Genomic DNA, 23,724 nt, shown 5'->3' on the forward strand with positions numbered 1-23,724 from the left:
TCCTGTTTTTACCTGTGCCACCCGCTCGTACTTGTGGTGGATTCCTATTGCTGGCACTGCGACCGCAAACAGGCTAAGTTTCGCATCGCTGTGGGTGTGCTGAGGTGAAATCACCAACGGGGAGCTGGTGTGGGCCCCTGTCACAAAATGGCGGAGTGACGGAGAAACACTAGATACCAGAGGGTCTAAAAGGAAAAAGCCCAAGAGTATAAAGAAGTACCCCAAATCACCCGTATCACTAAATCAATGCAACACAGGAGATTCTCAAAGGATGAGGAAATGACCCATCAGTCACCATTCGGATCCGCCCTTCATCATTTGGGATTTTATACGAACCACCCGCCTGAGAAAATTGGTGTCACACTCAGAGGTCAACCCGGTGGTTAGGGGGTTCCTCAGAGGAGGTAGACACTAACAGTGTGGTTTACCACTCGATGATAATGAATGGATAAATACATGGGACTGGGGTGTGCAGTGCAAAGAAACGTGAGTGGTAGAAAGAAACCAAGAAAAAGGAGTGTATTAAAATTGGTTTGGAGTAGGCACAAGATAGTATTTATTCTGTGCGTGCCTTCAGCACCAAGATTAAAAATATGTGCGACCTAAAGCAGTCTGGTTATGTAGACTGCCTGAGGTTGGGATGGTCAACATTTTTCTCAGACGGGTGGTTCGGATAAAATCCCAAATGATGAAGGGCGGATCCGAATGGTGACTGATGGGTCATTTCCTCATCCTTTGAGAATCTCCTGTGTTGCATTGATTTAGTGATACGGGTGATTTGGGGTACTTCTTTATACTCTTGGGCTTTTTCCTTTTAGACCCTCTGGTATCTAGTGTTTCTTACATGTTCTCTGGGGATTGTATCCAGAGTGAGGTCTATAAACTTCCCCTAGGTCCTCCCCCATTGTAGTTTTCGTGGAGTGATGGAGAAGCCTGGAATCTGGCATCTAACTGCTGCCCGCATCTGTTTTTGCTGCGGCACCCGGGGTGGACCGGCTTGCGGTAGGTGCCGCTGGGTGCGCATCAGCACCTGAGGACTGATATTGCGGTGCAGTGGGGCTGGTTCGCCGCCCATGACAGGTGAGCGGGCCTTCTGGGTGCTGCGCCGGGCAGCTGGAACTGCGCGAGCACCGACGCCCACTTGCGGTACCCGCTGGGAGTAGGCCGCACGGCCGCAACATAATCCCTTAGTGACAGCCTATCTGGGGCGCTCTGCTGGGCTGCGCAACTTCTCCCCCAGCAGCTATCGGCACACGCTACTTGCCTGTAACGAGATCAACGGGCGGGACTGTTTTCACCCGCATTGTGGTAGGCGCGCATTCCCAGGAAGGCTGGAGTGGAGAGCTGGATTGGGCCGCCATTACAGGTGAACTGGCGGCTGCGACCACGTGTGCTGCGCGGCCTTGCAAGTGGAGCCTGTAACCTGTTGTCACTTGACTTTTCTCTTCCGGGGCGAGTTGCATGTGTACCATCCTCTGCACAAGACTCTCAGCGTGGCCTTAGCCTGACTGTTCGCCTCCACCCTGCTGACCATTTGGCTAACGGAGTGGTTGGGTGCCGGGCTTTTGGTGGGATAGGAGAGCTGCTGTATTGTGTTGTACAGCTGAGCCTGGAAGGCGGACTGTTGTTGCTGCTGATTACGCTGTGCTCTAGAGGTGTGCTGGACATAGTGTTGTTGGTGCTCTAGGTGAGGTGCAGCTGATCTTGCCCCGTCCATCCTGTGTCAGTGGCGGTTCCACTAGAGGTGCACCTTCGTGTGACAAGCAGCACAACATTGGGCTGTGGAATAGTGCAACATGGGCAAACCTGAAAAGAATCAACCGAGCTTAACATTTGAACTGCGCAAGGGTGGTAAGCCCTCACAAAAGCGCCTCAGACTCGGAGCTGGATGTGACATCGTAGGGGCCCACTGCACTGGAGAAGTCGCTGGCTGCGATTCAGGCCAGTCTCCAGGACATATACTGGAAAATTGAAGCCCTATATGGACGAATGGACCACTTCTCCGCAAAACTAGACAAGTAGGCTGCGCGACTTGTGGATGCTGAGCAGTGCATTTCAGATGCAGAGGATGGTCTTCTGCAAGTGGCTGCGAAGACGTCGGATCTCACAAAGCTCTTAGTGGTTATCCAGGCAAAAACGAGGACATTGAAGCGAGGTCCAGGCGCAACAACATTCGCGTCATTGACCTGCCAGAATGTACGAACGTGGGGCATCTGGAAGACTACATGAAGACGATGCTCCGCGAAATCTGTGGTGATGGTGAACTGTCGCCCCTGTTCGCTGTGGAAGGGGCCCATTGCTCGCTGGTGGTGCGCCCGCCCACAGGAGCCGCTCCGATGCCTATTATCGCCCGGCTGCTCAACTTCAGGGATTGGGATACTGTTCTCCGTGTGACTCAACAAAAAGGCTCGATAACATATCAGAACAATGTGTTATCTTTCTATCCAGATTTCACTGCTACCGTACAGGCGGCCCGGGAGGAATTCCAGGGCGTCAAGAAGGTCTTGTTAAAGAACAGATTCCTTACGCTATGCTCTAACCGGCGAGGCTGCGGATTGGGGACGCCGACAAGGGCAAAATCTTCACAAATCCCAAGCTTGTGAGGGATCATGCCAAATCCTTGCGAAGACGATGGAAGTCACCTAGCCCCACGTTGGACATTGATGACAAAACAGTATGAGGTTTTAATGCGGGGTGCTCGGGCCCTAGGGCCCGCAGGACATTCCTGCCTTGGGGGTTTCCGACATGTACAGATGAACCACAATGTCTGTCTTTGATATGACCTGGGTTGGGTATGCAGGGGGTGGGGGTTCCCGCTATTAGATATTGGGTCCTGCATGGCTGGTAGGTCTGGGACTCTGATGGTTGTGTAATGTTCAAGTGTAGTGCCGGGGTGCATGCGTCCTGTTTGATTTGTGGCCTACGCATTAGTTTCCACCATATTTCTTGATTTGCAGGACATTGGTTGGACACAGTGGAATTTGCGATTGCTACTTCGGCGGCCACCTCCCTATTAGATCTGGGAGTGAACGGTGCTGCTGCATCCCCCAATGGGTATTCTCCTCTTCTTCTGATGGTTTATACTGTGTTTGCTGGGGGGGATGTTACAACTGGGGTATATCTTTAGCACTTTGGGGATGCTGAAGTGGGTGGGGGGTGGCGGGGAATGTTTACTGTTGTTGAGCCTGAGGTACTGTGAAAGGAGAGGTACTGCTACTTTAATGTGGTTTATAAGTGTGTCTACGTGCTCTGGCGAGCTCCACTCCCTCCGGGATATTGAAAACTATCACGACGGCAGGTGAGCTATATAAGTGTGCGACTTGGAACGTCAGGGTATTGAACACACCTAAAAAGACGAGAGAGGTGCTGGCTCAGTTGGACAGACATAATGTGTGGATCGCGCTGTTGCAGGAAACCCATTGGTGTGCCTCCACAGAGGGCGGGGTAGCGCGCAGGTGGGCGGCTTACCGCCTGGCCTCTTCTTATTTATCATATGCGCGGGGGGGGGTCCTTATCCTTATCAAGAGGGGTGTTTCATTTCAGCCTATACAATCATGTGTGGATGATGAGGGTCATTGGGCAATGGTGCATGGCAAACTGGGGATGACGCTAGTGACTATAGTCTGTATATATGGCCATGTGATGGACGAGCCAGCGTCCTTTGTAAAGTTGTTTAATATCATGCACACCTGGCCAGAAGCGGCGATCCTTTGTGGGGGGGATCTTAACACCCATCTTAATCCGCAGGAGGATACATCGAATCCAGTTGGGGCACGCATGGTCAGAGTCGCGCAGTGCATCCGGGACGCTATGGAAGACATGCGCCTGGTGGAAGCCTGGAGGACGCTCCATGTGGGGATTCTTGAGGGCACTCATGTTACTCCTGCTTTTAATAGTTGGTCCAGACTGGACTATTGGCTGCTTAACGGAGAGGCGAATGGGTGGGTGTAAGGGTGGGCGTAAAATCCGTTACGCAGGCGAATTTGCGGATTTTCAGCGATTTCGCGATCCGCGAATCTCGCGAAATCGCGGTGAAATCCGCGAATCAGCGGGGACGAATTTTCAGCCAAGCAAGGGTTACAGCAGCAGGTGCAAAAGTTGAACCTACAAAAGGGTTACAAGCAAATTAAATTCAACTTGGACACCTGCTGCTAATTGCTTCCTGGCGCCTCGTTGCCTACTTGCAACTATTCTCTGACCCTGCTCTGACCCTTGAAGCAGGGTCAGAGAATAGTCACAAGTAGGCAACGAGGCACCTGTCCAAGGAATTAAACCTCATCAGGAAGCACTTACAGATATAAAAAACAGGAAGAAGGGAGAGGATGGCAAATACACCCATTTTGAGTTGTCAGGAGGGGTTAAACTAAAAGAGACCTTTACAGCACAATTTTCATATGCATTTTGCTAAAAATAAAAAGCTGTATGTTCTGTAGGGGCAACTCAGGAATCTGGCCCTTCTCTTTCTTTCTCTCGTTCTCTCTCTCCCTCTCTCTTTCCCTCTCTTTCTCTCTCTTTCTATCTATCTATCTATCTATCTATCTATCTATCTATCTATCTATCTATCTATCTATCTATCTATCTATCTATCTATCTATCTCTCTCTCCCTCTCCCATAAACGACTGCATGGGTAACTTCGCTATGCAAGCGGCTCGCGAAGACGCAAAAATCCCCGCGAACACGCAAAAAACCCAGCGAACACACAAAAAACCCAGCGAACACGCAAAAAAACAAAAATCCGCAAATTCGCACAAATTTGCGAATTTTGCGGATCGCGAATTCGCAAATTTGCAAATTCGCGGATCGCGAATTCGCAAAATTCGCCCATGCTTAGGTGGGTGGAGAAGGTCTATACATTTCCGAGAACCCTGTCCGATCATAATCATGTTGTTATTGAGGTATCTGCCCCTGCCAACATGCGGAGGCCCTTCACTTGGCGTTTTCGCGCTGATGCTTTGCTGGACCCGGTCTATGCTGAAACCGTCAGGAAATCTATTTTACAGTATTTTGAGTTAAATGCGGGTTCCGTAGAGAGTCAGCTGACTTTGTGGGAAGCCTTTAAGGCATCGATAAGGGGGAATACTCAGGGACATCAGCGAACAAATTTGTCGGGTGGAAGAGCGGCTGCAAGACTGAATGGCTCAATATAACAATGCACCATCTGCTGAGATATTGGCTTATATTCATGAACATGTTGAGGAATACAACACACTAGCATCGACAGAGGTGAAATATCTATCAAATCGGTATGTAGCCAGAGTCTATGGCAAGGGCGGCAGACTGGGTGGGGTATTAGCTAATAGGCTAAGGGATAGGGCTGATCACCACCCAATTGACCATATAGTGGATGCCAATGGAGAGGCCCACTATTCCCATGACCGTAGTATAGGGAATGTTTTTTTGATATAACGAGATGGTGACATCCCTTAATTGAATTGATTATGGGCATATGAACCAGAAATATGGTTCTTATTTACGTCTGAATTTTTTTCAATTTTTTCTATGTTTGTAATTTGTGACTATGTATAAATATTGTATATATGTATATATATATGTGTTAAAAGTTTGTATATATCTATGTGTTTTCAAAATAGAAGAAACGGAGAAAGATAAACAGAATATACTAATTTATTTTTTCCTGTGTAATTGATTGGATGGACAGGCACATATAGGAATAAAATTTGTTCAGAATGTGAGATTGATTTAACTCTGAAGACAGATTAGTGCGTCTAGGAAAGACAATTAGTGGTATTGGTCCTACAACTAACATATGTAAAAGTACTGCACCGTGGGCATCATTACTCTTACGTACCACTATTCCCATGACAGCATAGTAGAGCAATTCCGTGCTTTCTATACAGACATATACACGTCCCGAGGAGGCATGCCAGACTCGGCTATGAACAAGTATCTTGATGATACGGCATGTGTGTGGTTATCTGATGTGCACAGAAAGTACCTGAGTTTGCCCATTGAAGAAGAGGATGTTAAAGACGGTTAGGGTGGGCGGGTTAACATCTGAGACGTTCAGCATAGAACGTGGCACTCGACAAGGCTGTCCCCTTTCCCTGTTCCTATTTGCCATAGTTTGGGAGCCACTGGGATGTAAAATGTGTCAGTCACATAGGGCGGCTGCGTTGAATTTCCGCAACCGTCCGGTTGGAGTTTTTCTTTATGCGGACAATATGGTCCTGTACGTCAACAAGCCGCAGCGTTACCTGTCGCCTATTTTGCGTGAATACGTGAAGTTTGGCCTCTTCTCCGGTTTGCAGATCAATTGGGAGAAATCGGTTCTCATCCCCCTGACTGCTGCCACTGTCTCACCCCAGGTGGAATATCCCCTCATATGGACAGTAGAACCTGTCAAGTACTTGGGGGTCTGGCTCCATCGAGACCCCAAGGTCATTATTAGGGAAAATGATGGTCCTGCATATACAGAGCTGGTGCGACAGATTTATCACTGGTGCTGTCTGCCTCTCTCCTTGGCGGACCGTAAATCGGTGATTAAAATGATCATACTTCCCAAGTTTTTATACCTGTTCTGTAATATACCGATTAAATTGACCAAGCATTTTTTTAGCACAGTCCAGACTCAACTGTTGAGGCTAGTATGGGGGAACAGACAGCAGAGGATTGGGTGGCATAAGTTGACGCTGACATTTGAAAAGGGGGGATTCAATTCTCCAGACCTCTATGCGTACTATCTGTGTGGGCAAGCCCAACATGCAAAGTTCTGGTTCCGGGCGCACATTTTCATCCCGCATGTAGCAGTGGAGGAAAGTGACGAGCATCCTGTACCCTTAAAAGGTATTGTTACGCATACCTGCAGGCACACTCCCAAAGGGGAGATAAACACGATAGACAACACCATTTATACGCTGCAGGAGATTGGGAGACGGGCTCACAAACGTCCTTTGTATAGCGCCCACGCTGCCTATAGAGGGACACTCTGCGCTGTCGATAGCGGGTGAAAAGGGCCTTGTCACAGCACTTAGAGAGGCTTGGATTACTCTGCTGAGCGATTTGTATGTGGAAGGGAAATATATCTCAGTGAATGATCTGAGCTATGTGCAAAATCCCACTCCACTCTTTCGCTTCACCTGCTATAGACTCCGGCAGGCGATGAGGGACCATTAGACATGTTTCCCTGATGAGCCTGAGGTGTTACAGATGCTGCAGCTGCTAATAGTTGCCCCCTCTAGAAAGAAGCTGCTTACCAGATAGTATAGGGCAGTGCAGGTTGAGACGGTTCGGGGGGTGGATAACAGCATGGGAAGCTGGAACGAAGTACTTGATCCCCCGATCACGGCCGAGGTGTGGGAACAGATCTGTATGCTCACAGGGAGGTTTACGTCTAATAGCAACCGGCGAATTATACATTTGAAGTTTCTTCACCAGGTATACCATACTCCTTATAAGCTATGTAAGCTTGGTCCTAGGGATTCAGATTATTGCAGGAGGTGTGGTCGGGGTGGGGTGACTTCCTTCATCTCGCTTTTTTTGTGCGGACCTGTATATCACTATTGGGAGGAGGTTGTCACTCTGCTACTTACCATGACTGGCCAGGTGGTAGATTGTACACCAGTAGTGTGTCTATTGAGTTACATGCCTGAATTGAGGGCAGCAGTGGGCAAGTTTGTACGGGTGGCACTGATGCTGGCCAAGAGGCGGGTGCTGTTCACGTGGAATGGACGACGGTGGCCGAAGGTGAACGAGTGGCTGAAGGACATGGTGTACTGTCGGGAGCAATTAGACTTATATGCTGAGGAGCTTCCGGTGTACTCTAGGCCTAAGGACATTTGGGCCCCTTTGAGGGAGTATCTGGTGGCTCAAAGCGAACAGAGTGATGACTAATTACTGCGGAGTGAGTGCCTCTGGGTTTTTTTCTGGTCTTGGTCACATGCAGTGAGAGGTGGGGCAGAGCTATCATGTGGACACAACTGTTGAGATATTGTACCTATGAAAGTAACCTGCATGTACTCTTTACTTCTACTTTTGATGTGATCCTATTGCGGGACTCGGCTCAGATGTTTATTAACTGTTCTTGTTTTTTGTTTTCACGTTCCCTGGTGTTTGGCACCATGATATGATAATGTGCTGACAGTTGCAGTATATGCTATGTGCCATTGTACAGTTGTATCTATAAATGCTGAATAAACGTTTTATAACATCTGATGAGGTCTGATGGTGTTTGAGACTTTAATTAGTTTAATTAAAAAATCATCCTTGCCAAAGTTTTCAAGGAAAATGTTTCTGATTTTTGGTTGAGTGTGGCGCCTAAATGTAGTGTGGAGAATAGCATGGTATTTCAGTTCCGTGGTGAAGGGGCATTGCCTTGTTATAAAGCAGGGAGCTGATTTGAGAGTGTATAGGTCTGATGATTAGTTTCTAGGTGTCAGAGACTTGACAAGAATTTTTGACAGGTTGTTTCACTGCTTTGGCTCTAAACATGTTCAGAACATTGAAGTTTCAGAGGAGATTATGGTGCGAGTGCTGAATGGCGGCAATAGTGATAAAGGACCAGATTAACATAGCATTTAGCAGGTCGCAAATGAACCATCGGGCTGCTTGGGACCAGTGACAGTCACAAAGGGGAAGGGGACCCCTGATCTTTGTAACTGGCAATGAAAACATTTTTTACGAGCAGGCAGCTTGCCTCACAGACCAGTGCCTGCTCTTGAAAAATGAAACAGTAACTTTTTATTTTCATTTCTGAAACAAAACAGGATGTATTTAAAAAAAAAATGTTTTTTTTAAAAGCAAACACAGATATCCACAGCAGACCACCATCCCTGTTTTATTGGCTATTGTCAATGGGTTGCAAATTGTGACCTGCCTCAGGAATATTGATGAAGTAGGTCAAAATCGACCCCATTGAGAATCACTAATGTGTCTGAGAGACATTAGTGCATATAATTTTAAGAGTCTCAAATTGCAAGTCACAGAAAAACTGGATTAGAGACGCAAAAATAAAATGGTCACACATGTGGCTAACATCCGATATTTAGAAGCTTGTTGGATATGGAATTTGCATGATGCAGAGAGGTTGAAATGGGAAATGAAGAGGTTGTATTATGATTTGGGTGTTACTCGATCTGTGAGCAGTCAAGGTAAAATATGCTTGTGAACAATGGCATACCCCACCCTTCCCTACTGTGTATAGCCATTATGGGGAGTGTTATAGTCCACTGTGTCAAAGACATGATTAGGAGTGGAGGTGGGCCATATTTACATTATAAAAATGCATTGTGGTTGTTTCGTTTAAATATGCCGCCTTTTTCAAGACAATGTATGGTTGCAGAGTATGCATTAATCAGCATGTTAGAAAGTTTGCTTTGTAGGTGGTGTGTGTGCTAATGAGTAGAATAAAAATAATGTTTTTTTGGTCAGCGGTAATCTGTAAATGATTGCACTGTAGTGTGTGCATTTTGGGTGTGGTGTGTGTGCATGTGTAGCACAGAGTTTAGGTGTCTCATTAGAGGCTCTGTGCTTCTAGGTCTAAGCACTTACTGTTCTGAACATGCCTAAATGGGTGACAACATTCTCAGTGTCCACTTGGTAGATTGTACCTTAAGGTTGTGGAGATGAAGGGCCAGGCTCTGATTGGCTGGAATACCTGGGACACAAGGGAGATTCTGTGGTGTATAGTCTGGGGTTTTGCTAGGTGGTCTTTCGACTATGGGAGCAGAAGCTTTGCTAATGTTTAAAAGATGGGCTTTACTCTGATTGGCTGGGGGTAGCAGGAGGTTTGGGAAATGTTTGTGTGGTTCTTGCTGGGATTCTCCTGACTACCCTGCTTGCCTTGAGAGTGCTACATGGCCTGATTGAAAGTAGTAGTTATGTAGTGGTTTTTTTTTGGACAGTGCATGGGAGGTGTGAGCTTAAAAAAATACCCACCATTTTCTGATTTCTTTTATAGATGGTCTTTAGACACTGCACACTGGGATACTGCTGCCGAGTGCCCACTGAATATGCTCTGACCCTAAAAGGCTGAGTCCCTGGTTGGGTCATTTAACCCTTCTATAAGGCCATTGTTTATGGTGTGGAAATATACCCAAAGCATGAAAAGTTAAATGTTGCCTGAGTTCTGCAGCACTTATTGTGACATCCACCTGTGTGACAAAGAAAACTATGGCTTCAGGATTATCATTGTCGCCTGATTGCTGCAGTGTAAAACCTTCAGTGTGACCCGGTAAAATAAGCCTGTTTAAGAGGATACGAACCTCAGTTTTGAATATTAGTAAGTCAATTAATTGTATGTCTTTTAGCCCACAAGGTTGAATGCATAGTATTTAAAAAGGGGAACATACTGAAAAGCAATGTCACCATGTTCCCACAGCAACAAAACCCTAAAAGCTATATATTTGCTGTGACAGGAGTAGCTATCAATCAATCAATCAATCAGTGCATTTATAGAGTGCGCTACTAACCCGTGAGGGTCTCAAGGCGCTGAAGGGAGAGGGGGTGCTGCTACTGCTCGAATAGCCAGGTCCTGAGGTGTTTCCTGAAGGTGAGATGGTCCTGGGTCAGTCGTAGGTGGGCTGGGGGGGGGAGTTCCATGTCTTGGCGGCCAGGTAGGAGAACAATCTTTCTCCGGTGGTGGTTCTGCGGATCTTTGGGATGGCGGCGAGGGCGAGGCTGGTGGAGCGGAGCTGGCGGGTCGGAGTGTAGAAAGTGAGGCGATTGTTGAGGTATTCGGGGTACATGTTGTGGAGCGCTTTGTGTGCGTGGGTGAGGAGCCTGAACGTGATCCTTTTGCTGACGGAGAGCCAGTTCAGGTCTCTCAGGTGGGCGGATATGTGGCTGGGCTAGGGATGTTGAGGATGAGTCGTGCAGAAGCGTTCTGTATACGCTGGAGTCTTTTCTGAAGTTTGACTGTGGTTCCTGAGTATAGGGCGTTCCCGTAGTCCAATCGGCTGGTGACGAGGGCCTGGGTGACCATCTTTCTGGTTCCCGTAGGGATCCACCGGAAGATCTACCGGAGCATGTGCAGGGTGTTGAAGCATGAGGATGAGATGGCGTTGACTTGCTTGGTCATAGTGAGAGAGGAGTCCGGGATGAATCCTAGGTTGCGTGCATGGTCCATGGGTGTCGGTGTGGTGCCCAGCGCTGTGGGCCACCAGGAGTCGTCCCAGGCGGACAGGGATGGTCCGAGGATGAGGACCACCGTCTTGTCTGAGTTCAGTTTCAGACGGCTGACCTTCATCCATTCTGCCACCGCTTTCATTCCTTCCTGGAGGTTCGTTTTGGCGGTGGCTGGGTCTTTGGTGAGGGAGAGTATCAGCTGGGTGTTTTTGGAGTAGGAGATTATGTTGAGATTGTGTTTGCATGCGATGGCGGCGAGGGGGCTCATTTCAATTCAATTTCAATCTTTATTTCGTTGCATTGCAACATAAAAGATAACAATAAAATATACAGTTCATGATAAAATATACAACAATATAGCATTCGTTATAATGGGCACCCTAATACTGCATTACTTCTACATTTCATCAAATTTAACACGTTAGCTAGTATTTCATCAATAAAAGCACATAGTTTACAGTTTCAGTTTGGCACAGTATCAAATAAATATTAAAATGTTAAAAACAGTTAAAAAGACATTAAATTAAATTTGAGCAACCAAAATTAAAAATGCGATGCCTAGGCTTTGTTCATGATTTCGGAGAGTCTGAATAGCAGCTTTCTCTAGTTTAAAATGAAAGAGATAATTTCCTTCTAACAAAATAAGTGGACAATAGAAATGTGCTAATACCGAACACGATTACTTGGCTGGTGTCCATGCTTAGGATTCTGCCAGCTTCCCTATGGGAAGTAGAGCCAATGTTACGGCACAAGGGGACTATCCACTTTTTCCTAGCTTTGTCATAACTGGGACAAAAAAACAGTATGTGGAAAATGTCCTCCCTTTGGTTATTAGTGCACAGGGTACAATGATCTTTATCAGTCTTCCCCCATCTTTTCTCAGTAACTTTTATCCTCAACGTTCCATACCTAAATTTTAAATATAAAGATTTAGCCAGTGGAGGTTGAATTTCATCTAGAAATTGTTCGAATAGAGCCTCATTTTTTGCCAAAAGAAATTTTTCAGTGAGAGGGCCGTGAGTTCTTGTATACACAGAATCATAACTCACATATGACCAAAAGCTTAATTTGACAATTTTCTTGGAAGTTGCGTTTAGAGATCCAGGCTCGTTCCAAAAGTGTGATAATCCGAGCTTGGTAAGCCAGTTTTTTACATGCTTAAACCAGAAGATCTTATTGTCTCTATCCAGCTCTAATACTTCCTTCAGCCCATTTTTATAGTCAGATAATTCCAGGGTTGTCCATAATCTGACCCACAACAGCAATGGTCTCAATATAGCGTGCTGATCTGTGTGTTTAATGTTAAGGTCTAAGAATAGGGGTATCAGGGGGGTATTGATTGGAACTTTTAATAGTCCCCTGACAAATTTGTTCTCCAGTACTTCAAAAGTTTTTTTGCATACTGGCCCCAGATTTCTGCCCCATACAAGGAGGCGGATTGTACCTTGTATCTAAAAAGCTCTATTGCTGGAGTAACTGCTTTGTTCACACTTTTTTTGTATCTCTGTGTTATTGGGAAACAGTTTTGTTTAAACACCAATTTAGATTTTTCCAATTGTGGGCCCCATCCCATTACAGAGTCCATCAAGATCCCCAGGTAAGTGAAACTGTGCTCGTAGTCTAATCTTTGCCCATTTAACATTAAGTTCTTTTTAAAAGTTTTGTGCGGGTTCAATGCCATATATTTTGTTTTTTTCATATTGATTTCTAATCCTTTGTGGATACAGTACTGTTGGAACCTGTCTAATAGGATCTGTAGGCCACGTGGCGTTTGCGATATTAGGATTGTATCGTCCGCGAAAAGGAGGGACGCAACGCGTTCCCCTCCCAGTCGAGGAGAATCATTATCGCAGTTTCCCATGTAGGTTGCAATGTCGTTTACATAAAGGGAGAATAAAGTAGGGGCCAGGACACAGCCCTGTCGCACTCCCCTTTTTATCGGGATCGGGTCTGTGAGTTCCTCATTTGGGCCCCATCTAACCTTAGCGTAATTCTCCCGATGCAGTCCTATTATAAGTTTTAATAATTCGCCAGGCAGCCCTTGCCTATTCAGGGTTTCCCAAAGTAGATCTCGTGGAATGAGATCAAATGCTGCTCGTAGGTCTACAAAGGTCACATACAAGTGACCTTTGCGGATGATGACATACTTCCAATACAAGCAGCATAACCTGAATACTTGATCAATAGTACTTGTTTTGCTTCTGAATCCCGCCTGGTATTTAGATAAAATTGACTCCTCCTCCAACCATGAATTTATTCTATTTAGAATATGCCTAGCATATATTTTCTGCGTGATATATAAAAGGCTAATGGGGCGGTAATTTGCTGGATCACCACGATCCCCTTTTTTAAAAATGGTGATGATTTCTGCGCCATTCCAAGTATCTGGAATCTGCTCACTAGCCGCAACTATGTTAAATAAATGATTTAAATAGGGTGCCCAAACATCAATATTATACAAATACAGGTCACCAGGGATTCTGTCAAGCCCTGGCGCCTTCCCTTTCTTTATTGTAATAATTGCTGCCTCTGTTTCTTGTAAGGTAAACACTAACGGGTGAGTATTGGCTGGTATTGTAAGCGGGGGTACATCATTTGCTGCCTCAGTCGGAGTTTTAGCTGCATACAATAACGAAAAGTGCTTGACCCAAGTGTCTTCATCTAAGTAGACCTCCCTGGAACCTTTCTCCCGTTTATTTTCCTTAGCTGCCAATTCCCAGAATTGTTTCTGGTCCTTGTTTTTAGCGGCTGTTAACATATTGAGCCACAATTCCTCATCCCATGAGGATTTAGCTCTCAGTATTATTTTGTTATAAGCCTTTCTTTTCTCACTAATTACTAACGGACTTTCCCCTTTAACAGCGTTAATCAGTGCAGTTTTGGCAAGACGGCATTCCTTGTTATACCAAGGTTTGCCTACGGATTTTGCACTAGTCCTACCAGCACCTCTTTTAGGTTTTTTAGTAAGAATTTCTAATAATTGGCTGAAAAGGGACTTATGTAAATCGATAAATTCTTTAGGGTTGCAGCTATGGGGGCAATATGGGTCCAGAGTATCTGCAAAAGTGCAGTAAATATTGGCCAATAGATCCTCTTTTTCTAGCACAAATGCCCATTTAACCGCCCTACGATTGTTGCTAAGGACAATATTATCAATTGTGGTTGAGGTTGCTATACTATGACCTCCCTTCATGTTGTCAAGCCCCGTTATCATGCTTAGTAGAAAACTCATTTCTAAAGGGTAATGGTCGCTTTCGTATCTCTCTTTGACCTTTAGGTCTACTGTAAAGGGCCAGAGGTCAAAGGAGACAATAACATTGTCTAATTTACTCCCATAATTGCCTCTCTTAAATGTGGGGGCTTTCGGGCTATCTGATGGCATACGGCCATTACATGCTCTCAAGCCATGTGAGGTCAGGAGCCGTGTAATTTGCAAAGCCAATGCTGTACCGGCCACCATACAATTCTCCTTCAGGGCGGGTATTGCATTGGCGTTGTCCTCCTCCTCAAACAATGGGGATATCCCTGAGATTGGTTCAAAGTTACAGTTCAAGTCTCCACATAGAATAACACCTGACTCTATTTTTAGTGAATCCATAAGTGACTCCAACTTCCCTATACACATGGATTCCTTGTGGGAAGATTGGGGGCTGTTATAAACATTGAATAGATAAAACGCCCTGTTATCCACTGTCGTTATTTCTAGACAAAGAATGTCTGGGGAGTCGGTGTTGATCATTTTGATAACTAATTTAATGGAAACATTGACCCATACTAGGAGGCCTCCAGATGCACGACCTCTCAGGGAAGGGACAGCCTCTATTTGGTAGGTTTTATAGCCAACCCTGTGCAGTTGTACTGTGGCCCATGTTTCCTGCATCACACAGATGTCAAAAGTATTTATGTATGCATTCCAGTCGGGGTCATTTAATTTTACACGCACCCCCGCAATGTTCCATGAGACGAGTGTAAATAGGGAAGATCCCTCATTCGTATCATGGCGCATGGCAGGTATAACGACTGGTGAGCTCCTGTTGACTTCATCTGTACCTGTAACAACAAAACATGTGTCCACCCTAGGACTGCTATTACCTTCCTTTCGGTAGTGGTATCCCAAAGTACATGGCACATTTTCATTCCCCCCAGCATCTCTACTTTTTTGGCTTGGGGCGAATTGTAACAAGAATGAGCCCTCATTTGTCCCAGGAGACGCTACAGGTAATGCAACAGACGATCTATTATTGATTGTTTCATCACAAATAACAGCAGTGTGTGGGCCTGGCTTCAAACAACTAAATCCTTTTTCCACAATACACCCCAAAATACATGAAACATTTTCAGTACCCCTATTGTCTTCCGTGCTCTTTAAACATCAATCGCACTCTTCCAAGCCACTGAATGCCTCAAACCTATTTGTTAGTTCCAAAGGAGTAAATGGGATGAGATTGGACATATTACCATTTCCTCCTGGGTTGTGACTAGTTGGTACAGTGTTCCACCCATGGATCAAAGGGGGTGGGACCAGATGGTGCAAATAGGCTGGGTTCCTAGCTACTTCCATATTCGAAAATTGTTTGTTAAAGGGATTGAAGCTAGTTGCGTGTTGAGGGGGAAATACAGTTGATCTTGGGTAAAAATAAGTCAAAGGGCGTGGCACTATACAGTTGTTTTCGTTGCCGTAAGGCCAACTCAAAATATATTGGACCGCCTTCCTGTCCCTGAAGTTAACAACTACAATGTCACCCCCTATATCCTTTGTTCTACCACCCAGCCAAGACAGGCGACGCACATGAACTATTTCGCCATTTACATAGTTGGCTTTGGGTCTGTACAATGACAACCAGTGCATAATCTTATTCTTTAGCTGAAAGTAACCTTACCGCTTACCACTTGTCAGCTCAGGAACCCCGGTAAGCACCACTACATATGGCAGAGCTTCCGGTGGGAGTTCCATAGGTGGTATCCTTCCCTGACCCCCTCTTGCGTGACTAACCTCTTTCTCTTCAACTCTAGGGAAACTGTTTGGGGGAATATTTGGTTCCCTAGGCTGGATATTAGCTAGGGTGTCCGTAGAATTTGATGTTAAGGTTGGTCTACTCTTAGATGATTGTAGTTGTTTTGGGTTAGAGCTTTTGGGCGGTTTACTAGCAGAATGGGCACCTATAGTTGGGTGGTTAGGGGTAGCAGCATTAGCTACTACTATGTTGTTATCAATAGTAGAGTTAGTAGCTTTTACAGCTGCCCTTTCAATTGAGGGAGTACACATTGTATGTGGAGCTTTTTGGGGCTGTGTTGCATTCTGGGGTCTTAGTGACCTTTCCAGTTGCCCAAGAGCTACCAGGTCCAACTCAATCCTCCCCAGCCTTGATTCCACTCCTTTTAGTCTATCAGATAAGGCTAGCATATAGGTTCGCACAATCATTTCAATATTGTCCAATAGATTCTTCTGAATGGTTGTCTGCGAGCCTTCTTCCATTGGGGTGTGGATAATGTCAGGCACTGTGATTAATGGGGAAGGTGGTATTGTGGGTTTTGACGGGGTTAAGGCAGTTGCCGTTGTTTGCTTGCTGGCTGACTTTCCCAAAGTCATAGTAGTAGCAAGACTAATCTTCTTACCAAAATCTGAGTGGCTTAACTTGGACTTACTAGTGTCCATTTTTGTCCGCCTCCTTTTAGGGGGTGGGGGCCCATGTACTTTATATGCCAATGTCCTCTGGTGTTTCCCTCTTACTACCTTTCCCGGCCTGATTGTGGGGGAAATCAAAATTGCTGCGGGGTTAGGTGTACTGGGAGGATCTTGAGCCTCAATTTGTGACTCAGTCCGAGTTTGCGTTGGTGAGATGGCTGGAGCTAGGCATTCCTTGAGCAATAGGGGCACACTGGCAGTTGGAGATAAATTATCTGTCAGAATGTTATTCGTTTCATTGTCCAAGGTGACAGAGTAAATGGGCTCAGACAGTGTCCTACTTTTAATGCGTTCAATTGAACGACGCCGATCCGCCCGCTTCTCAGCAAGTAGTAGTTCTTTTTTACCCTCAGGAGCGGCCTTGGGAAAATAGTCATCCAGTGTTCTGTTTAGTATGCTCACAGATTTATCCAAGCCGGTAATGGCAGCGCTAACAGTGGCAGTAGCCATCATGCAGTTTCACAATGATAGGGATAGTGAAATGGATTTACTTACTCAGGGATTTGAACAGGGCCTCGTGCCCAGCCCAGCCTCTTCTGGCCTCTGAGGGCCTAAGAGGGCCCGCCCTTTGCCCGGGCTTCGCCCCGGGCGACCCGCTCGCGTCCCGCATTGCTGGCGTAGTCCCGCTTTGTAGCGCCGCCTGGCGCTGGGTGATGACGCGCTCCAATGCGCGTTAGCAGTGCCCCCTGGGGAGGCGAGTTCCTTCAACCTGCGATGCTGTTGTTCCTAGCGTCTCGGCAGGGAGGAACCGGCGGGTGGAAGCAACCAGGCACGGGGGTCGTCACAAAATGCAGGCGAGTTTCGATTCCCTCAGGAAAGCGTCCACACACCCGTCTTTACTTCAGCAGCAGTTCACCAGGGGGCTCATTTAGATATTGAAGAGGGTTGGGCTGAGCGAAGAGCCTTGGGGTACCGGTGGCCTCGGAGCGGAAGGGAGGGAGCCGGACTCTCTGGGTTCTGTCGGAGAGGAACGAAGTGATCCAGTCCAGAGCTTTTCCTTGGATCCTAGTGTTGTGGAGGCAGGTTATTAGGGTGCAATGGCAGACGGTATCAAAGGCGGCTGAGAGGTCTAGAAGGATGAGGGCGGTTGTTTCCCCGTTGTCAAGCAGGGTTCTGATGTCATTGGTGGCTGCTATGAGGGTGGTCTCGGTGCTGTGATTGGCCCAAAATCCAGACTGGGATGGGTTGAGGGAGTCGTTTGCCTCGAGGAAAGCGGTCAGCTATTTATTGACAGTCTTTTTGATGACTTTTGCGGGGAAGGGAAGAAGAGAGATTCGGGCGGAAGTTCTTGAGGTCTTTATGGTCAGCTGTGGGTTTCTACAGAAGGGCGTTGATTTCTGCGTGCTTCCAGCTCTCTGGGAAGGTAGCGGATGTGAAGGAGTTGTTCATGACGTTCCGGAGGTGGGGTGCGATGATGGTGTTGGCTTTGTTGAAGATGTGGTGAGGGCATGGGTCGAAGGGAGAGCCGGAGTGGATGGTGTCTGTTCATGACGTGGGTGGTGTCTTCAGTACTGATGGGGGTCCAGGCGCTGAGGGTGGTGGTAGGGGGTGTTGTTTTGGTGCTTGGAGGCGGAGTCTGGGCACCGAATCTGTTGTGTATGTCGGTGATCTTGCGGTGAAAGAACGTAGCGAGGGAGTCGCAGAGGTCTTGCAATGGTGTGATGTTGTTGCTGCTGGCGCTGGGGTTGGAGAGCTCTTTTACGATGCTGAAGAGTTCCTTGCTGTTGTGTGTGTTGTTGTCCAGCCGGTCTTTGAATGTTGTACTTTTGGTGGTGCGGATCAGCTGGTGGTGTTCGCGAGTGGCGTTCTTGAGAGCTGTCAGGTTTTCTGTCATCTGTTCGTGGCGCCAGGTGTTCTCGAGAGTTCCGCAGGATTTCTTAGATTCTTTGAGGGCGTTGGTGAACCATGTGGATTTCCTGTTGTTGGTCTTGCCTGGGGGTTCTTCAGTGGGGCAAGGGCGTTGGCGCAGTTGGTGATCCACTGTGTGAGGTTGCGGGCTGCTTCGTTGGTGTTGGTGGTGTCGGTAGGTGGGTTATGGCTCAGTGACGTGGTTAGCTGGTCTGTAGTGACTTTACTCCAGCCTCTGCGGTGATCTGTTGCGGGCGGTCATGGGATGTAGTCTTCTTGAAAGTGAAATGGATGCAGCTGTGGTCGTCCAGTGTAGTCTAGTGGAGTGGCTGAAGGAGACTTGGTTGCTGGCGGAGAAGATGGTGTTGAGCGTGTGGCCGGCGTAGTGGGTGGGAGTGTTCACCAGTTGCTTGAGTCCGAGGTTGGCGAGGTTGTAGAGCAGGGTGGTGGTGTTGTTGTCGTTATTGTTCTCCAGGTGGAAGTTCAGGTTCCCTAGGAGGATTCAGTCGAATGAGGCAAGGGCATGCGGGCTGATGAAGTCTGCAATGGTTTCACTGAATTGTGTGCGTGGGCCCGGGGGTCTGTAGATGAGGGTTCCTCTGAGGGTGGTCTTGGGGTTGGTGTGGATCTGGAAGTGTAGGTGTTCAGCGGCGGTGAGGGTATCTCCGGTGTTGGTCGTGACGCTGATGGTGTTCTTGTAAATGATGGCGATTCCTCCTCCGGTTTGGTTGACACGGTCCTTATAGGTGATCTTGTAGCCGTCTGGGATGGCTATGGCGATGTCGGGCGTTCATCCAGGTTTCTGTGAGGAAGGCGACGTCCGGCACTGTTGTGTCGAGGAGGTCCCAGAGTTCGACGGCGTGTTTGTGGATGGAGCGGGTGTTGAGCAGGATGCACTTGAGGTGGTTGTTGTCGTTGCTTGGTCCGGGGGGTGGGTGCATGTTAGGAGGCAGGTGAATTTGCAGGCTTGGCAGCTGAAGGGTCCGTGGGTGCGCTTCGGGGTGGCTCCGTAGCAAGCGGATGGTCAGCCGGGGTTGAGTGCGTGGAGGGCGGCGGTGTCATATCTCATTTCCTGGCTTCGGCGAGGGCTGGGTGCAGTCCGAGCGTGGATGGGCGCAGACAGGCTTGCCTTAAGCGCGCATTCGGCGTGCCCGCTGCGCGGCCTCCATATGAGGAGAAGAGGGAGGGAGGAATAACTGGGAGGCGGGAGTGGGGTGGCAAATGGGGAACCAGGGGGGCGGGCCGCAGGGGACGCAGCGGCGGGAGAGAGCGAGGGGGGAGCGGGCGGGTGGCACAGAAGGCAAAAAGGGCACAAAAGACAGTGGGGTCAGGCACAAAGACAGGCAATAAACAATGGGCACACAGTCAATCAAAAAAGAAAATGAAATTAGCAGAAGTGAAAATAACGTGGGGGATACCCAATACGAACTGGGCAGCAGCGGGGTAGCGTCACACAGGAGGACCGTGTGGTGGCGGAGGGGGAGACCTACCTGGTGACAGGGTCAAGGGCCGCTCCCTTTACCACTGCCCGGTCTCCATATGAGGGGAAGAGAGAGGGAGGAGCAGCGAGAGGCGGGAGCGGGCGGCGCATGGGGAACCAGGGGGGCAGGCCGTAGGGGACGCATCAGCGGGAGAGAACGAGGGGGGGAGTGTGTGGGTGGCACTGAAGGCAAAAAGGGCACAATATACAGCGGGGCAGGCACAAAGACAGGCAATAAATAATGGGTACACAGTCAAACAAAAAAGAACACAAAATTAGCAGAAGTGAAAATAACGTGAGGGACACCCAGTACGAACCGGGGCACAGCGAGTGGCAGCAGCGGGGGTAGCGTCACACAGGAGGACCGTGTGGTGGCTGAGGGGACGACCTACCTGGTGACAGGGTCAAGGGTTGCTCCCTTTACCACCGCGCGGATTCAATATGAGGGGGAGAGGGAGGGAGGAGCAGCTGGGAGGCGGGAGCGGGGCGGTGAATGGGGAACCAGGGGGGGGGCCGCAAGGGATGCAGCGGCAGGAAAGAGCGAGGGGGAGCGGGCGGTTGGCCCAGAAGGCAAAAAGGGCACAAAATACAGCAGGGGCAGGCACAAAGACAGGCAATAAACAATGGGCATACAGTCAAACAAAAAAGAAAACAAAATTAGAAGAAGTGTAAATAACATGGGGGACACCCAGTACGAATCGGGGCACAGCGGGTGGCAGCAGCGGGGGTAGCGTCACACAGGAGGACCGTGTGCTGGCTGAGGGGGCGACCTACCTGGTGACAGGGTCAAGGGTCGCTTGTTTACACCTACCATGTTTACAAAAATCCAAAAATGAAGATCGGTACGTCAAGAATGTGAAAAGCTAAAAAAAATAATGATATAACTATCTTTAATAGGTATTAACAATCCAATTCATTGGGGAAGTTGTTTTTTAAATAAATATTTTTTTTAATGAACCTTTAAAAGTTACACTTACCCTGCCTGAACTTTCAGGAGGTTAAGTAGCATAAGCCTCTACCAGCTTCCAGTCTATGCTCAAGCACAGGAATGGTTCTGAAAAAGATGGGAAATTCCCCCAGCAGCAAACAATAGGTTCACCTGAGTAGGCAGAATGACCCTCATGAACTCCACAGAATATTCTGTGCAGGGCATTGTGGGCACCCTGTTGATACCCCATTGTCAAATCCCGATTGATATACCTTTTATACCACATGTAAGACTTGGGGTACATTTGAAAGGGAGAGAACAGGATGCCAAGATAATTCTTCTGTGCCCCTTCTCTAGTTGCTGAAGGACCCTGTGTTTGTCTTACCAGTCTTCTGTCACTGTGTTTCTTCTGGGTACATTCCCTGATTCAATCTGGATTTTAATGCTGAATGTTAAGCGGATACTGGGGATTTCCCTATGACACCGCATTCACACCTTTAGCCCTCAGAGCCCAGGTTTACTTTGAATGAAGACAGTTGCTATCTTGAAAATTCCCTAGCACATGGCATTTTAGGCATGTTTGCATTAACGCAAAGCAATTTAACCTCCGAGGCACATATGCATTCTGGAGACAAACAAATCAACTTTAGAATGGTTTGGAAAGTCAGAGAGTAGTGAGTTGCTCCGGCAAGATATCACATATATTATAAAAAGATAAAGGCCAAAAATGTAGTTGGGGAAGATTGGTTTGCATAGAGGTAGTTGTACTATATGTCAGGTCAAGCTTTGCAATTGAGAGCAATGTAAAGACCGGCAATAAAAGGGCCGGGTTGTGTTCTACTCACATAAATGTATGTTTTCAGAAAGAGGGGGCATTTTTAGATTTAACTGTACTTTGTGCTTTGCTTGATTCTTTTTTGTAGGCTTTGAGAATATTAGTCGTTGGGCAGTTTTTTCACAGTCAAATATTTTATTAAGCCGTAAGTGAGATTTGGATTTAGCAAAGATGCATGGTAACAAATGTCCTGCCTCTACTACTTTGCCATGTGGATTTTTTTTTTCCTTTAGAGAAATGTAGTACCTTCTGTTTAGTGTCCTCCTAAAAAACTGCTTGGAGTTGCTTTGCCATAAAAATAGCACTGAAATTGATCAATTGACTGCACGATGACAAGGATAATCAATGTATTAAAACAGTCCAAACTTCAGCAAATGTCTAGATCAAGTTCGGTGGGGGGGTAAAATGCCATACCTTTTGGTGTAGTTGCAGCCAGAAGTGGGTTTACAAAGATCAGCAATAGACCTGAAAAGATACATAGTGTGTTAACGAGCAGACTGGGTTGTGGCTGCACCAGTTCCATATCACCCTTTTACTATGTACCCTTTTACTCACCTAACATCCGTAGCTGAAGGTGTGAGCTGGGTAGCTTCATGTTGTCCTCGCCTTGTTTCTAGAAACAATCAGCAACAGATCACAATGATTAAGTAAATATTTAAAGGAAGCTATAAAATTATAAATGCATGAATACACTAGAAAAAACCCTGTGAGTAGAGTGATGTAACATACAGCTTAAAGATTGCAGTTGCGCAAATGGGAAGCAGTTGGGACAGTCCTGAGGTCAATGATGAAACACTGGGAATGATGAGGTGACCCAAGGAAGGCTACAGTAGACTTAAGGAGACATGACATTACTACACATTCACATACATGGACACACAAACACATTCATACACAAACACAGTGCACACAGATGCATACACACACAAACATTGTGGTGGAGTGAACACAGGAAAGAGCAGCAGCACATATCAGAACATACCTACCAGAATACAAACTTTTGAATATTGAAAAGAATATTGCGAAGATAAGCATATATAGGTAAATAGGTAATCATAGGTTTACTGTATTTCACGTTGCAAATTTAGTGCATATATATATTCACTGAAAAAAACAAAGGCTAAAGGGATGTTATAGTTAGGCTCAGAGTTTACTCATACAAAGTCAATGAAATTCAGCACTTGTAGTCACTGAGTTAACTATAACGTACACCCCCGCAATGCACTGCTTATGACCCCAAAGATAACATCACTCATGAAATGGTCAGTGACATAACTGATGACATCTCTTATGACATCACTGATGACATAAAAGTGAGTGTGTGCGTGTGAGTACAAGTGGGTCAGCGATTGGCTCTGTGTGGGTCTGTGAGTTGGACGCGTGAGTGTATAAGTGCGTCTGTGAGTGGGTGTATAAGTGTCTCAGTGGGTCTGTCAGTGGGTGTGTGAATCTGTGAGTGGGTCAGTAAGTGGGTGCATAAATCTCTGAGCATGTCTGTGAGTCAGTGTGTGAGTGTCTGAGTGGCCCTGTGAGTTCGTACATGACTCTCCCAGTAGGTATGTGAGTGGATGCATGAGACTTTGAGTGGGTCTGTGAGTGGTTGTGTGGGTCTCTGAGTGGGTCTGTGAGTGGGCACTTCAGTGTCCAAGTGGGTCTGTGACTGGGTGCTTGAGTGGATCTGTGACTGGAAGAGTGAGTCTCTGAGTAAGTCTGTGAGTGGGTGCAGGAGTTCCTGAGTGGGATGACCAGCCAAGCTATGAAGTGTATGCTTTCTTAAAGAGGCATAACACAGGCCCCTGCGCTGAAGGGGCTGCAGTGGCCTGTTTTATGCTCCTCACTATTCTCTACTGCTCCAACGAGGATT

General features: G+C 47.1%; 1 protein-coding gene across 1 annotated transcript in view; it reads right to left on the reverse strand.

Annotated features, from left to right (window-relative positions):
• Positions 1 to 23,724, reverse strand: part of LOC147701373 (zonadhesin-like) — a 32,800-nt gene that overhangs the window by 4,667 nt on the left and 4,409 nt on the right. The window contains exons 2-3 of the mRNA XM_086928637.1: positions 22,416 to 22,473; positions 22,275 to 22,325 (exon numbers count right to left, since the gene is read on the reverse strand). Coding sequence (XP_086784763.1) covers positions 22,275 to 22,325; positions 22,416 to 22,455 — 91 coding nt within the window. The 5' untranslated portion in view covers positions 22,456 to 22,473. The remainder of the gene's footprint in view (positions 1 to 22,274; positions 22,326 to 22,415; positions 22,474 to 23,724) is intronic.

This window comes from Lissotriton vulgaris, chromosome 7, assembly GCF_964263255.1.
Source record: "Lissotriton vulgaris chromosome 7, aLisVul1.2, whole genome shotgun sequence".
In the NCBI taxonomy this organism is placed as follows: domain Eukaryota; kingdom Metazoa; phylum Chordata; class Amphibia; order Caudata; family Salamandridae; genus Lissotriton; species Lissotriton vulgaris.